The sequence below is a fragment of the Pseudopipra pipra genome, chromosome Z (genome assembly GCF_036250125.1).
Source record: "Pseudopipra pipra isolate bDixPip1 chromosome Z, bDixPip1.hap1, whole genome shotgun sequence".
Lineage (NCBI taxonomy): Eukaryota > Metazoa > Chordata > Aves > Passeriformes > Pipridae > Pseudopipra > Pseudopipra pipra.
Window position 1 is genome coordinate 63513254 of NC_087581.1, and position 16848 is coordinate 63530101.

Genomic DNA, 16848 nt, shown 5'->3' on the forward strand with positions numbered 1-16848 from the left:
TGTCAAATTTTGATACTGAGTGCTCTTCCTTCTCTAATTTATTCTCTCATTTACTTTGTACTGCTTTTGCTTTACTTCAGCATCTTTTTTATTGACATTTCTCAAGAAAAATGTACTGGTTAATGCTACATTTATTTGGTTATTGGAAAGGAATGAGATGGAAGCTAAGGAAAACAAAAAAAAAGGAAGTGTACTGTACATAGGAGAAATGGCTGTCTATCGATTTAAGAAATTGGTGTGAAATATTTCAGGGTTTAGAACAGCTACATATAATGATGATTAGTTTTGAAAAAGACATGTAATCTGTTCAGATTCCCGAATCACATTTTTTCCGTTTGGAGTAACTGAAAGTTTCTGTGTTTTCATGAACACTATGCCTGGTTTATTTATTGATTTTTTTTTTTAAATTAAAAAAAAACCAGGAGAGCAATAATAGGCTGGAATTCTGTCTCATTTTAGGTTATGGATATACTTAACACCAGTACAGATATGGCAGAAGTGAGCCGCGATTACAATATGGTAAGAATTATGGTATTTGCTATGTTTTAACAGTGAAATGGTGTGTGTTACATTCTTGGTGCTTTGCATGCATGACATATCTAAAAAAGCATAACACTAATTTAAAACTTATCTATTTTTTTCAGTTAAATTATTCATAATATTAGCAACATGTTTGTAGTTAGGTAATTATTTGAAGTATTGCATTAACAGCCCCATAGTAGTTTCCTGTGATGTATGAAACCGACCCAAATTATGATTGTTAAAACATCTTCTTTCTTTTCCTGGGAGCACTAGTCATAGGGAAGACAAATTCAGGTAGACTGCACTGCCTTTTAAAACTGGCTGGTCTTCTGAACATTTAATTCTCTTTTGTCTTCAGCCTTTTAAATGTCTCTTGCATAATAAGTATTAAATAGGTCTCTGACATGGCCAGCCACAAAAATCAATGAGTTTTTTTCTTCCTTTACTTTCTTTCTTTATTTTCTAGCACAGGTATAGTGTTCCTCTAAGTGTTAAGGCATGAATGGCTTCAAGCACGTTTCATTTCTTGTGATCACTTTGTCCATAAACAAAAGAATCTAGTTTCAGAAAAGGCTGTTTTGCTCACTTGAAAAATGATCTGAATATTTCTTGGTCAAAACAACTTTGTTCCCTGATTAAAAAAATAAAGACCCAGTGTCTGTGTCAAGAAAAGAAAAATGCTTTGCAAGTGTTAAATTTTCATTTTGTCTGGAGGCTGAAACAGTATTTTACTAAGTGTTCCAGGAATAGATCCCACAGTAACAGTAAGTGAATCGATTTCTCTGGGGGTGTTTAAAAGACGCATAGATATGGTACATTGTTTAATGGTGAACATGGCAGTGCTGGGTTAAGGGTTGGACTTGATCTTGGAGGTCTTTTCCAACCTAAATGATTCTATGATTTATTACAAACTTGATTGTATTTCAATATTGTATCTTTTAAGTTAAAGGTTCAGAATGACCAAGACGCTCAGAGTATGGATAAAATTTTCACAGAAAGACAAGCGTAAGTACATTAAGCATGTGCTTCTCCAAAGCTGTTAAGACCATAACTGAACTCCAGAAAATGGAGGTGTTACTTCCTACCTCAACAGTGGGATGCAATATCACATATGATACCTGAACAGTTTCAAGGTAATGCATTAGTACCAGATTGCAGCTAGAGTTCCTAGGTTTAAACTGCAGTAACTGCCCTGGAGATACTTATCGTGTCGTCCAAGAAGTTAGGTGGTGGTGGAGACTCCTGTCTTGGCAATCTGCTGTCAAAGTCCTCAGTTTTGGGAGTTTTGTTGTGGAGTAACAGAGTGAGGAAAGCAAGCAGAAGTGGGAACTAAATCTTTACCTACCTGGTAAGGTAGGGTTGTGTAGAGGGAAAGACGAGGACAACAAGATTTTTCCAATAGGAATTTGCAAGCCAGGAGAATGGCTTGTGTAGCGATAGGCTGAGACAGTGACTTTTTGAGATGTTTGATTTAGAGACAAGAGATGTGCAGGAGAAAGATACATGATTGTGCTTGTTACCACTGAAAGCAATCTCAAGAATGAGATTTTATATATCAATAAGCACTTTGAAAAAACAGCTTACCAGTTTATAACAAGTCACATATCAATAATACTGTTGCTTTCAACAGCTCACAAATGGGTCTATTCTATTGATGAATGCATTTATGGATTTTTAAAGTGTTAAGGAAATCTGAAGAGAAAGTACTTGGTTCAGTAGCAAACTAAGGTATAAAGGCATTAGGTACACTGGAATGATAATTTGTCATTGTACTGTACATACACATTTAAGGGAATACAGCAGTTGGTCTTTCTTACTCTGCTAATTTAGGTAGAACAATACCCAAATGCTGTGTTGTATGATTATGTTGGTTTTGGCTAATAGACTACTGAGCTGTGACAACACTGATTTGAATTCAATCCCCAGTCTGACTGAAGTGTGCTTCAAAATATTGGAGGAATTATTTTTCTTTTCTAGACCTCTTCTCAATTAAAGCATTAGTGATTGTGCCAACTTCACTTGCTACTTTTTAAAGACTTGTTCATGTTAAGCAATATACAGTAAGCACTCCCCATGCCCTGACATAAGTAGCCAAATAGATTTTCATAAAGCATGCATTATAAGTATTTTTGCATGTTTTGAAGTATTTGTTGTGCCAGTAATGCATGCATACCACTACATTTTTGAACTTCATGATTGATGCAGCAAAACCTTGTTATGGATTTGACGAGATGAAAGGAGATAGACTGCATAACTTCATTTTGTATTGTACATGAGTAGTGTAAAATGGAAGTACAAGTGTTCTACATTTTTGAAAAGTCAGTGCATTATTCATTGTTTAAGACATTAACTCTCCTCATTTACATAAGAATCAGTGTATTTATCCTCAATAAATCCATCTTCTCCATCCCCAAATGCATGAATTTTCTCAAAGATTACAATGGGTTCTTCACTGTTTGTACCCAGTACTGAAGGAGAAGGGCTTATGTCAGCTGAGAACTCCTGTTCAAACCTCTCTGGGTCATTTTCTTCCAGACGACGGTGTCGGTAGCTGATCACATAATGATACCATGCTGGGCATTTTACAGCAGTAAAAATCAGGAGTGTAGTGCCTAGGACAAACCCTAGGACACCCGCCAGGAAGGTCCAGCTTTTGCCAAGAAGTGGTAACTCTTTAAAACAAACAGGAAAAAAGAAGTGTAATTTTCATGAGGAATTCTAGCAAGGGCTCTAGTAGGATTTTTTTTTCATAGTTAAATTGAGAACTCACAAAATAAACAATGATAGAGAATTAGTGAGTGTCTACAGAGCTTTAGTATAATGTTATTGCTATGCTGTTAAGGAGTCAGTAACATCACAGAGACCAAAAATATATGTACATCTCATATTTCCTAGTAATATAAATCTACCATGCATATTTATAAAAAATAATAGTTTCAAAGTCAGATAAAGTTCCAGGAACATATAAAAGATAACATAATTTTTTTTCAAAATTTAAATACAAAAATTAGGCTTTGGAAAAAAATGATCAGTAATTGACTTCAAATTCTATTTCTCAGGCTTAATTTTCTGTGTGGGGATGATGTCTGCACCCTAAAATATTATGTCTTTTGTTTGGTATATGCCTTCAGCTGTATTTCTTTTGTGGTAAAAATGTCAATAAGACTTGCCGTTAGTCTTTATTTAGAAGCTGATTTTGTGTGCCTGCCACAGTTCTAAAATAGATTATAGCCTGGTACAGCTAAAAAAGTGTGTGGCAGTGGTGGCTTATGATTTGTGTATATATCTGTACATTGATACGGATGCTTTGTCAAAAGCCAAACTAGAGTATTAGAGAATAATGATGGAATTAACATAGAAAGGTGAGGAGAGTGTCACTGAAATTTCCAAAAAATATGTGACGGGCGCATCCATGTCCTTTATACCAAACACAGCTGAGGGCAGGAGTAAAATCTGTAGGGTCACACTTTCGCGTTTTAGGAAAACAACTACATCTAAAAACCAGTTAGTTTAGGAAAAGTTTGTTGGCTTTTTTTTTAAAAATATATATATTTTTTAAGTTACTTCCTACTTCTGTTAGTTAGACATCTAGACAGTTATTTGAATTTCAGGGCTTTGAAATTTCATCATCATTTTTCAATATCATTTGGGAATTTGTGTGGTTTATTCGTTTTGAACACTTACTCAGTAGAGCTTAACGTGCACCATAATGTGTGTGACTGTCTAACAGAACCTGGAAATATGCTTGTTCTGTATCCCTGGCTTTTTATGGAAAATGAGAGTGTGCTAGGCATACAAAATGGTTTAAAGTCATGGAACAGCAAATCAAACAGCTTACAAGCAGTAAAGTGAAGCATCTGTACATTACCTGCATTTGTTCCATTGTTTCCAGTGATGTTTGGAGTCAGAGCTGTTATTAAGGCACTACTTCTAAGGTTAATGACAGGAGTGGAAGTTACAGTGTTCTCTAAAGAAGCTTTTTCAATTTTGCAGTCAGCTGGTTGGATAGCCATCTTGATGGAGATTTCTCTCTTGGTTGGTAGCGTACATGTAGTGTTGCTTTCGTTTTCTGTGAATGTGAGCAGTGAAAAGGCTGTGAGATATTGTTAATATTTTGGCACCCTAATCTAAAAAAATCTCATGGATAGCTATTGTATTACTGCAAAATGCGGGTAAGTTGATGGTGGATATTATCCACAGCAGAAAAAAAGGAAGGTAAAGCTGTTTGGTGTAAACAAATGTGAAACGCTGCTCTTACCAAAACTTACCCAATGTAACATTGGAGGCAGTTAGCCATATCTGTAAGTCAAGGAGGTCACAGGAGCAGATCCATGGGTTTCCAGCTAAAACAATTTTAATCAATTTAAAAGATGATTTTATATGAAGGTAGTTCAGTAAGTTACACTGTAGATTTAAAACCGTCAGGCTTTCTAGAGAAGTAAATGCATCTGAATCTAATTGAGCAATCATGTTATAGGATAGATTCAACATGGACAGTTGATTTAATCCTGCAAATGCTGCTTTATGAACTGTGCTAATATGATTGTTGCTGATATCCAGATTTATGAGTTTTTTCAGATTGCAGAAGCTGTTCTTGTGCAGTTCAGTAATCCTGTTTTTATTCAGATGAAGTTCAGTGAGGTTAATAAAACGTCCAAGAATCTCTTTGTCACTATCTTTTAAAGTGATTTTATTGTTTTTGAGGCTTAATTTAGTAACGTTTTGAGAAAGGTTGGTGGGGATATTAGAGAGGTTCTTTCCAGACTCGTCACAAATGACCTGCTGAAAAAAAGAGAATGATGACAATTAAATACTGTACAAAAGTCTGGCAATGAAGATGTCTCATTGATGACTGTTAAAGGCAAATATGATCTGGTATTTTTTTAATGCTACCACTTTAAAAGAAAAGTTCTACTGCTCTTCATGCAGTTTTATTTATGTGTTTCTTAATTAATTTATGGTCTGGTGATACATGAGAATTAATATTCCTAGTGGATAAAGACCTGAAGTTCCTGACGACTTAGTGCTTTAACTCTGAGCTGCAAGGCTCTTTATATGATGATCATCCAAAATATAACCACTATGACATGCTATTTTGGAATTAATAGGGGCGTCTGTTTTAAAATTTGAAATGAAGCTTGACTGGGTAGAAAAAGGATTTCTTTCCCACATAATCTGGAAGGGTGTCACAGAGGAAGTTTATTCTGCAAATTAATTCAAGTACATCTTTTAAAATGTATTGTTTTAAAAACGCCTATGTTTAGTCTTTAAAACATCTTTAGAGCAGACCCTCAACAAAATATTTATTATATTTTTTTTGTATCACCTAAATTAATTTTAATTTTCTGTGTTGAAGTTTAGCATAGCTGCAGTCTTTTCAGATTGGAGTGTTTACTCTCAATACCTTGAAATACTTGTGTTTTTTGAAAAGAAGAGATTTATTTATATATGCACAGGAGGCATTCCTGTTGTCTGTGGAGGAATTTGTCTGAGATATAAAACCATCTCAAATGTGTTTCAGTGATGATTCACCCACTTACAATGACTGCCATCAGTTAATTGTCCATTTCTCAGAAAACCACTTATTTGTCTTTTTGTACTTCTTTCTTCAGGAATTTTATGTTTTTGAAACAGTTTTTAAAATGCCTTCTGTTTCAAGTGTATCTTTCAAAAATAAGAGTAGTTCACATCCGTATAAAACTTACAGTTTGGGAAGTAATGTTGCAGTCAGCAGTCACTGGATTCAAAAACAGTGTTCCAACCCATATCACAAGCCAAGAATGTTTCATGTTTAGAGCCTAGTAAAAAACAACACTTTTGTGTACCAAGACCAGAATACCAGTGTCTACTGTTGTGGTAGTTTAATAAATTAATAGGTATAATTATTTCAATGACAATTTAATAAATATTGTTCTACATAAATACTTGGAAATGCAAAATTAAGCAGAAAAACAGAGGCTATCAGAATTAATGAATTCAGCTTTCCCTTAATTGAGCCAAACTTAAAATCCAGTTAGCATACTGTATCAGTAAATAAAAAAGAGATTGGTTAGACGAGTTAATAGGTAAAAGTTTCATGGATGTGTAAGACAAATAGGCAGGGCTGTACTCATTAATATCCCTGACAAAGCCATTATGGGTACTGGAAGACTGTGGTAGATGTAAACTGCAGAAAGTATTCAGGCTGACATGCTCTCCCTAAACACTTTCCCTTGTTGCCACTGACAGAGGCAGAATACTGCAGTAGATGGATGGTTGGTTTGTCCAGTCCAATTTCTTTTATGTTCTTAAATAAGTTATTAAGCACTTTTTGTGAATTTTTAACTAGTAGATTGGTATTTTAATCTCGCTGTTGTCCCTAATATAACGTATCATATGACATAAACCTGGACCTCCGTATTGCACGAAGTAAACATGGTTCAGTCTCTTGTGATGGAGTTTTTGTACAGATTTCAGCTTTATTTTTTGAAATTCAGCAAAGTTCCTACAAATTTCCTACACAGTTCCGCTGTGACATTAACGTCTCTCAGAGGAAGTGGCCCTCATTATTCTGTTTGAATTAGGCGTTATTTGCAGGATCTATTCATTTTGAACTGTGTCTGGCAGATGTTAAATCAGTACCTGTTTGCGCCACACTTGAAGGAAAATGTTACGTAAAAGGTAGATTAATGTTTAAATTTTGCGTTTTTTCTTAAGCATCTGAAAAGATAGTGGGTTAAGTGAATCTCAGTATCTCCTTCCAAGACTTCTATCTTCAGAGTAAAAAAGACCTGAAAGCTAGAGTGTAAGGTACTTGCTTAAAGTGCTTATTGTGTCTTGAGCTGTACAGAGTATTCACTGAATTTAACAGAGAAGAGTGGGGGAAATTACATAAGGAAGCCTAGTTGCATGAACAATGCTAAATATAGGCAGCCAGTTAGATTTTAAAAAAACTCCACCATCCTTAAGGAAAGTGCCAGGAGGCCTCTGCTGATGAGAATGGAATAGGTGAGGTCATAGAACAAATTGATCAAGTTACTTAATAGCTTCTATATATTTGCATGTCTGAGGATTGACCTCATTCACCTAACTGAATCAGCCCAGAGACTTAATAACTTCTAGGAAAGAAGAGGAAGATAAGAGCCACTTACTCTGCTCTGATCCATTGTGTATTTCTACTTCTGCTGGAAACTTACATTAAATACAAAAAGATTTCATAAACCTTTTGTGCCTTTGAGCCATTATCAGGGACAAGGGGTGCTAGCATGAGCAGCCACTGTGGAATTATGTCCTGCCATAGGTATCGCTCTTGTCACTGATGGTACTGGTGGCCTGCATATTTTTGAAACCAGTTTGTGTATTGCTAGTGGAAAACATGATGCAGTTTGAGAACTCCAGAACTATTTTAATAGTTGGAACTTGGTCCTTAAAGGCACTGCTTCCAAGGTATTTGGAAACAGAGTGGGTCTTAACCTGGTAATGTAGAAATACAGATTAACCGTAATATTGCACTTTGCAGACTTTAAGAAAAGAACTGTCTTTAATAGAGTGGGGAAAATATATTAAATATTATTTTTAAAGTTAATCCATAAGTTAATAACAATCAAGTTGAAAATTTAAGTTGTACATGTGTCTTAGTGAAAAACAGTTCATAGTTTTTACTTTAGTTTCTACTGAAAGCTTAGGGGTTTTTTTACAAATGTGATTTCCTGCATTTTGTGTGTCTGACCCTGTATAATCAGTAGAAGAACAGGACAGCATCTGTAATTTAGTTGCAGTTTAGCTCTTTACCAGAACCAGACTTTAAGAATTGCTGTTTAAACTAATTACTATGGGAAGAAACTCAACCTGGAAATACATTGGTAATACTTTGCCGTTTTCTTGTAATTAGAAGTGCTTTCTTAAAAATTTTCCTCTTAGAGCTTTGAAGATTTTAGCATTTAATAGGTGAGGTAATAGACTTTATACAGTCGGGTAGTCTGTTCAGAGACTGTTCCCCAGCTCTCTAATGAAGTACAATTTACTTAACAACTTTGCATGTCCAAGGTTCATAGTAATTCCTGAAGTTTTGAGATGTATTTGTTTCCAGACTAGCAACAAAGTTACACTAATAAATCTTTGCCTGAATTTTTAATTAGATGTGCCAAGTGTCTTACCTTTCTGTTGCTTCTTAAAGGCAGCATTTGTACACATGTGTGGGTTTTTCAATGCACTGACAAGAAATAACATGGTGAAACAGCACTTTGTTTTGCTTCAACCTTTGTACTTGATGAATAACCAGGCAGTGTAAAAAAAATAATAAACCTGGAAAATCCTTAGCAAAAGATTGACTAAGTTGAGCAACTTCTTATAATCATCTTGGATTTAATTGGATCTGCAGCCAATAGGAATGTCTAGTAGTATTATGCTGAAGTGTCAAGTTCCAGATCATAGAGGAAGCACTGAGTCAAAATGCCATAGGTAATTTACAAGCAAGTTGAGTTATAATTGATTAAAGAAATGCTGGAGACAGAAAAAGACTTGCTTTTTTTATGTGATCATTCATCAAATGAGGGAAATGTCAAGGTATTTGCATACTGAAGTAAAGCTCTTTAGTAGTTAGTTAAATCTGTGTTAATTCTTGTGTTTTGGAAGCATCATCAGAGAAGCTGCATGGTGTGATACATAAAGCTCATTATTTACAAAGAATTGCAAGCACCATTAAGTACATGTGTTGTAAGGGCTATATTTCAGGAAGAAGTTCTAAAATGATATTTGCGCTGATTTGGTAACATATATATATATATATATACAGATTGAAAAGGGATTATATTCATACAAACACTGTGTCAAATAAATTTTTGCTTGCTTTAGTGCTCATTCTGTCCAATGCATACCATCAAACTATGGAACAGCTAAGTCTCCTTTCATTCTCCATTCCTTTCAAACATGTGGCTGGAGATGTCATTTTACTTCACTATCCTTCTTTGATCTTATTGCCACTTTGTTTTTTTGCTTAACATCTCTTAACATTCTGCAATTTTTCCAAGCCTCATCTCTGGCTCAGCTTCATCCACAGTCTTCAAATTACTCGTGGTAATGAATTGTGTTTCTGTGACGGCCACAAAATGCTGACATTTTTATTACCTCTTGGAAAAGCAACCAGTTTCAGCCCTCTGACAGAAGTTTTCTTCCAGAGAAGATTCATCACAACTAAATCAGACACTCCTAGTCTCAAAAACATGCTGGATCATCTTGAAGTATTTAGCCAGGAGTCCATATTACATAAGAAAAGGAGAGTTGCCTCAGGTGAAGAGGCTAGTCCGTAATGTGTCCACACACTGTTTAAATAGATGGGGCTGGAAAACTAGGGTCCTTTCCTTACCCAGCCATGCATGTTTGCAGTCTCAGGCATAGAGGAGAAATATACAATAGAGCTTGCAGACACTACTGCTCTCAAGAGTGGTATTGCCATGCCACTACTTCCACATGGTATTTTGGAACCCAGGAGAAATGAAGCAAGCTGTGTTCTTCTCTCCCACCCTAAATGTTCCAGTGATCTCCAGGAAAAGGTACCATGTTTGTACTTAAATACTCTCTCTAATCAGCACTGCAGTCCCTCCAGGAGAATTACATCTAGTGTGGAGATTCCTTCTGGAATCAGCAGCTGTAACATCTTGAATTCTTCACCGCAATTTCTCTGTTCTTCCATGTCTTCAGTTGGGCTTGATCTGAGAGAAACTGTCACTGCTGAGATGTTACAACAGCTTTCATAGGCCCAGACTGAGGCATGAAGGAGTGTCCAATAGGGAAGTTACATGAAAGCTCCCTGCCAACTCCCAGTTCCATGCTTTCCAGCAGGTCTTGTATCAAACTACTCTTGTAGCTTAAAAATAACTCCTTTCCACTACCACATATAATATAATTATACATTCATAAACTAGTATACTTGCAGTGAGGACCTCATTCTGTGGACTGGATCTGAACCAACCGCTCTCAAGAGGGTGTTAAATTTAATGTTATAATACAACCATCCAGTATTTCTTGAACAGTCCCAATGCACTCCAGATTTGCTGCAGAAAGTGGGAGACCATCACTTTGATTTGTTTCATCATCATCATCAGAGTCCAAAGCATCTTTGCAGCACAAACTGGTCACATGACAGAAATTCTACTTAACATCCTCAGATTCTTGGAGAGTATAAATCTTTCTTGAAGATCTTCAAGATATTGAAAACCTACCTAAGACACTGAAAACCTGCTCTAGATGACCATGTTTGATTAGTGCACAGGCTGGACCAGGTGACCTTCAGAAGTCCATTCCAACGTGAAGTCTACTCTGCTTCTGTGATATTTTCATTATTCCCTTACCCTGAGATTATCATTGTGCATCATCTATTTTGCATCATCTCTTAAGCCTGAGTGCATTCTTGACTGCAGTCTTTGATCCAATAGTGTCAATTACACAAATTACAACTTTTGGCATCTTGCAACTCAGGAAGAGTTAATGACAAAGAGAAGAAAAAAATCCTGAAGGAATGTATTCAGCTGATTTTGTCATTCTTTTAAAAAGAATTCACTCTGGAAACAAGCAAACCATTTAAGCAGTGTTTAAAGAACAGTGAAGGAAAGGAAGGTATACTCTTCAGGGTCTCAGGAGCTTTTGTTAATTTCCTTTAGCTGTGTTCTTAAATTGACTCTCTGGCTTTCATGAATTTCAAAGAAACTATTAGTCTTGATACAACACAGTGAGAACAGTTCTTTATGTGTTCCTTGTTTCTGCTAAGACAGTTGCTTGTAGCTCACTATAGCTGCAGTGGTAGAGTTTTTATGTTTGCAGCCTATTGATTTCCTAACAAGATTAAATTTGTGAATCAAGAATGTTAGGAATGCCTAATTTCTTACTTATTGCATGGTTTAAAAACTCTGCACTGCTTAAGATGCTGAACTCACTCTCCATTCTTCAGAATTCTAACAATTCATTGCAAAAAGAAAGTAATCTTTTCATCATCATGTGGTACCATCAAGTCCTGATGTCTGTGCTATATGTTTTCTTTATGTGCATTCACAAATCACCTACCAACTTCTTTATTTCAAACTACCAGATGTTACTCTGGAAATTCACCCATTAAGAGCAACTGAGAGAGAGTAGTCTGCTTTTACCAGTGTTGAGGCCTATGCAGTTAGACAGGTTGGAAGTGTTGGAAAGCAGTATGTGGGTATTGTAGGGGCAGGGAATTCTTCAGCTTCTGTATTTCACAGTGTGAATGTTTGTATAGCTAATCCAGCCCCAAGAAGATTAGATACAAGTGGGTAACTCCTATTTTTTTAGAGTCTGGAGTTTTTGTGCTAAAGGACCATTTCAGTGAGGGTGAAGGAATACTGAAGTTTGAAATGAGTGCTTACAAAAAACATCAACTAGTAAAAGTTACAAGAACATTGTATTTTTACAGCACAGAAAAGTTAATTCAAGCTGTAGAAGAAGATATTGAACATGAAAAGGTTGTGGCAGATGACATAATGAAAGATATGTCGCAGGAAGATCAAGCTAAATATATGGAGATGAAGGCTGCTAATGAAAAACTCTCCCAGGTTGGTTTGTTTCACTCAACTTACCTAAAATATTTTTTAAGCAGGCTTCAAGGGTTGTAGATTTAAGTACAAAAGAGCTTTGCAACAGACTAATAGAATAAAAAATCTTGCTGGCATCTTAATCAATTGTAAAAGTGCCTGAAAATAAATAGAGCAATTGACTAAGACTAAGTACTTTCTCTTTTTATATTTATTTTTTTAAGAATAAACGGTGTTCCTAATTTTTCTTTTAAATTTGGGGACTGACATGCAGATTTTAAAAGCCACTCCAATGCTTACATGTTTCATCATGTGTAAAAAGCAAGCAGAAGGGAAAAATAACCACAGCAGTTTTTGTAGTTCATCTGAGTAGAAAGTTCTCTTCTTGTGTACAGAAGTGAATCTAACTAGGTTTTTTCTGTTGTTATTATTGTATGTCTCAATATATCAGAAAAAATTAAGTGGGCTTTATAAAATGTTTGTGACTTCATTATTCCTAATGATAACAACAGGAGTAAGATTTCTAGGCTCTCTGACATGATCTACCTTAAGTTATACAGGGTAAAAATGTCTCTGTATAGAATATGCAGAGATGACACCAGTGTTTCCCAGCTGTCTTAGAATGAGCTGAATCAGTAGACAGGGCCAGTCTCTTTCTGGACTATGAAGAAACTGTGGTGGTTTGTTCAGATTTTAAAATCTGACTCTAAACTTCTGAAGTAGAAATAATAAGTTCCACCCTCAGTACTGATTTTAAGAAAAAAATAGTAGAAAAAGGGCAATTTTCTGGTCATAGCCCAACTGTAAATAACAACGATAAGAGTAATAGAAAAGTTGGATGCTGAAAGTAAGTGGTTATTACATTTGAGTTACTTAAAGGAACTGGACACAGTCTTGTCTTTAAAATTTTTAAGAGCAGCAGTAAGATGCTTTACAGCATTTGATAAATACTAGGGTTTAGAACCGAAAAGTAATCAAGTAGTAATTTTTATCTGAATTTTGCACTTTTTTCCTCTTTAGGAATTGGTTGTTCAACAGCAGGAATTGGATGTATTAAATGTAAAGGAAGAGAATCTAAGAGCTGTATGTATGATAAAAAGTGGTCTCTGTACCCATCTTCTCTGAACTTTAGTGTAAAAAATAATACAGTAGAAAAATAACAAATTTTTTTTCCTTTAATTTTCAGCTATTGCAGGATCATACCCTAGAATGGGAAGGCAAAGCTGCCTCTCTGTTTTCCACCAATAATTTCTAATCAGTTTTGGGTAAAAATTCTTTTTGCTAGATGCCAAGTACAAAATTTTGATAGCAACAGTGAGCTTTCCTGGATTTAATTACTCCCGCAGTTTCAGATGTTTTCTGTGACATTTGATGGATTTAGAATATCTCTCTAAATTAATATCCTTCTTAAGGATTTTTGTGACTTAATTTTTTGATATATTTTAAATTTTCAGAATGTCTGAGATTGATTTTCTTGTTCCACATTTCAGTTCAAAAGCAATTGGCATTTCAAACACAGTGGTACCAGCTGATGTATTTTTTATTCCATATACATACATAAATGCTCATTTTTAATACACTTTCATATTGCTAGATTGAGAACAATGTTCTCATATTGCCTCTTCCATGGGTTAAAGGATCTCTGAGCAGAAAAATACAGTCAAAAAGTATAATTTTAAAATACTGTTAGACATTTTTCAGTCCTTTTAAATATTGTATATGGTTGGAAATCCCCTAGATATGATGAAGTAGTAAATCTACTCAGAAAATTGGCCTGAGGACAAACTCATAAAGCAAGAATTAGCTAATTGGGATATTCCGTTCTAGAAAATGCAATATTGACAATATGGATTTTAAATTTTATTTTTATACCGTCTCTGTGCTTTTTGTAAGAAATAATCTTCACTTGTAATATACAGATAAATGTTGCTTAACTAAAGCATAATTTCTACAATGTTTTCTTGCCATCTGAAAATAGCTGGTAGGTGTTTGCTTTTCCCAACAGGAAATAGCACAATCTGGAGTGAAACAGGAAGCTGTGCATCTGTATGAAAAGCTCCATGAGCTCAAGGAACGTCGAGATCAAATTATTGCTGAGGATAAGAATATGGAATCTCCGCAGGAGGAAAGAGAGAGATTACTAAAGCAGGCAAGAACATAAAATATTGCTATGTAAAAGATTCTCTGAGTCAGTATTTTTAGGGGTGATATTACTTGAAAGTACTTGAGTTTGAATCTTGCCTTTACTTGCATTCTAAGCAGCACAAATAATCTGAAATTATGAACAGTTAATGAATTGGAAGGTTGGGATATTTCAGGTTCATCCAAAAGCTGTAGACCTGTTGGAGTGGGTTCAGAAGAGTGCCATGAAGATGATCAGAGAGCTGGAGCACCTCTTCTGTGAAGACACACTCAGAGTTGGGGCTGTTCAGCCTGGAGAAGGGAAAGCTCCTGGGAGAGAGACCTCGTTGCAGCCCTCCACTACCTAAAGGGAGCTTATAAAAAGAGGAAGAGTGACTTTTTACATGGGCAGATAGTGATAGGACAAGAGGGAAAGTGTTTTAAACTAAAAGATGAGAGAGTTAAATTAGATGCTAGGAATAAATTCTTTATTGTGAGGGTGGTGAGGCACTGAAACATGTGGATGCCCCCTGCGTGGAAATGTTCAAGGCCAGGTTGGATGGGACCCTGAGCAACCTGATCGAGTGTGTGGCATCCCTGCCTGTAGTGGGGCTGGAGGGGAGGTGATGTGTGGGTTGGAAACAGATGATCTTTAAGGTCCCTTCCAGAACAAACCATTCAATGATTTTATGAAAACAAAATTGGCACAGGCAGCTTTTCAGCTAGTTGACTTGATCCAATTCACAAGTCATGTTGGTTGGGAAAACTGATCCAATTGAGCGTCTCTGTAACATAACTCCAGACAGTATCCTTGTGGGTACTGAACATGGATACTAATCCAGGAGCAATTTAATCAGTTTACAATGACCTATGCTGAGTTATGTAACTAAGCATCTGTATTACATGGATTATTGGTCGGAATGACCAGTGATTTTTAAATGTATGATTTTAAACATTTGGAAAAGATAACACTTGAATCATATCACTTCTTGTTGGACAATGTGACAGCAAGTTTGTGATTTCATGTGCTGAGTTTCTATTCCCTGTACTTCTAGAAATCTTTTTTTTCTTTTCCTTTTTTCATTTGTAGGTTTTATTTCGTATGTTAACATTGTCATACTTTTTTATAGGTTAAAGACGATAGTCAAAAAATAGCAAGCATGGAAATACAGTGAGTAACCCCATTATACTGTTGCTATCAATTACATGCACACCCTAAAGACAGTTGAGTTCCATCGTATATTTCTATAGACTTTTAGAACATCACCACATTTTCAAACCTGTTCTAGTGTTAACATTCCACAGAGAATAGAATATATTCTTCTGTTTCAGGTAAACAGCTTTTATAGTGATAGAACATTTAGATCTGCATAATCAGATACTTTCATCCCTTATGAATACTGAGAATATGCCTTGAAAATATAAATTGGTAATTGCTCTGACATAAACTTGTTTAAGGCTGAAGAAGACATTAATCTGTAAAAAGCTACTCCTCTGGGACATCGATGAAGTTGAGGCACATTGCACTGCAGTCACATTTTGAAGTTTGTTATGTGTTCTCAAAACCTAAGAGTTACAAAGTTGCTTATAGAAAATTCCATTCTAAAGAGTAAAAGGGTACTGCTTCTTGATTCTTGGGTACTGGGCGTTTCTGAAGATTTGCAAGAAAGTCAAGTAAATTTTATGATAAATAGTTAAGTTCGTGGGGTATAGTTAAAACAGTATAATATTTTGAGATTTTGAGGTTTTGATTTTTCTTTTGACTTAAATAAAATTTGAGGTAATTCATGAAATATCCTAGAAACAAATTTAAGTTCTTTTAAGCAGTATTCCCAGCTGTAATTATTGGTTAATTTTTAATATGTTGATACTTTAATTAGATAATAAATTGCTTAACAGAATTTTTCAAAAGATACAATAACAAAAAATTATACTTGAGACTTTACATAGAAATGTGTTTAAGGTAATTTCTTTCACACTTTGATTGATTATATAGCAGAGTATTTTACTTGTACATGGCAATTTCTTAATGGATTTTAGTGAACACATAAGTAATTTTTAAGGAGTACAGTTATTTGTTGCACTTTACCAATTATGTTGTACCTTTGCAAAGCTGAATAGCAACCAGCAGAGGGACTAGTTGAGTAAGTTAAGAATTATGGATGACTCAACAAAAATTGTTTTTTAATAAAAAGGAGCAGCAGTACTTATATTTAATAGCTATTGGGACTAAAGTGACAGGTTACTTACATATACCTTTTATAATAACAATAATCCTCCTGATATTCTTTCAGTTTTGATAAATTTAGGTTTGCAACTTTTATTCTTGATTTCTCTGCATTTTTGTCTAAAATAAAGTAAGTACTTTACAACATATTTTTAACCTTGATTTTCATTATCTGTTTGTCAGGCTGGCAGAAGTAAAAGAAAAAACAAACCATTTTAAAAAGGTCATTCAACAACTTGATATGGATCTGGAGAATCATCGAGGTAATATGACTAGAGTTGTAGCAGACTGTGCAGAGCTGCATCTGTTTGTATGGTATATGCTCTACCCATTAGTTGCTTGAAACTTTTAGGCTGATGCAAATGTCCATTGCTCATCAACATCGTCACATCTAGAGGTATAGGCTTTTCTTTTCAGACTTGAGGAGTACCCACCTTTAGTGATGCATTC

At 35.2% G+C, this 16848-nt stretch overlaps 2 protein-coding genes across 5 annotated transcripts in view; one reads left to right on the forward strand and one right to left on the reverse strand.

The window, feature by feature from the left end:
- The window catches only part of IFT74 (intraflagellar transport 74), a 36388-nt gene that overhangs the window by 3053 nt on the left and 16487 nt on the right, over positions 1-16848 (forward strand). For both annotated transcript variants that reach the window (XM_064640962.1, XM_064640961.1), the window contains exons 7-13: positions 460-519; positions 1466-1527; positions 11933-12071; positions 13071-13133; positions 14056-14199; positions 15302-15342; positions 16582-16661. In XM_064640962.1, the coding sequence (XP_064497032.1) occupies positions 460-519; positions 1466-1527; positions 11933-12071; positions 13071-13133; positions 14056-14199; positions 15302-15342; positions 16582-16661 (589 nt within the window). The remainder of the gene's footprint in view (positions 1-459; positions 520-1465; positions 1528-11932; positions 12072-13070; positions 13134-14055; positions 14200-15301; positions 15343-16581; positions 16662-16848) is intronic.
- On the reverse strand, positions 360-9181 carry LRRC19 (leucine rich repeat containing 19). Of its 3 annotated transcripts, none has more exons than XM_064640964.1 (5): positions 8658-8857; positions 6228-6320; positions 4791-5301; positions 4391-4591; positions 360-3194 (listed from the first exon to the last, which is right to left on the reverse strand). In XM_064640964.1, exons 1-5 carry the CDS (start codon positions 8682-8684, stop codon positions 2869-2871), a joined length of 1158 nt encoding a protein of 385 aa, XP_064497034.1. In that variant the 5' UTR covers positions 8685-8857; the 3' UTR covers positions 360-2868. The 3 variants fall into 3 exon arrangements, with proteins under 3 accessions (XP_064497034.1, XP_064497035.1, XP_064497033.1); XM_064640963.1 differs by having other exon boundaries at positions 2765-3194; positions 4791-5304; positions 8658-8782; XM_064640965.1 differs by lacking the exon at positions 6228-6320 and having other exon boundaries at positions 4791-5304; positions 8658-9181.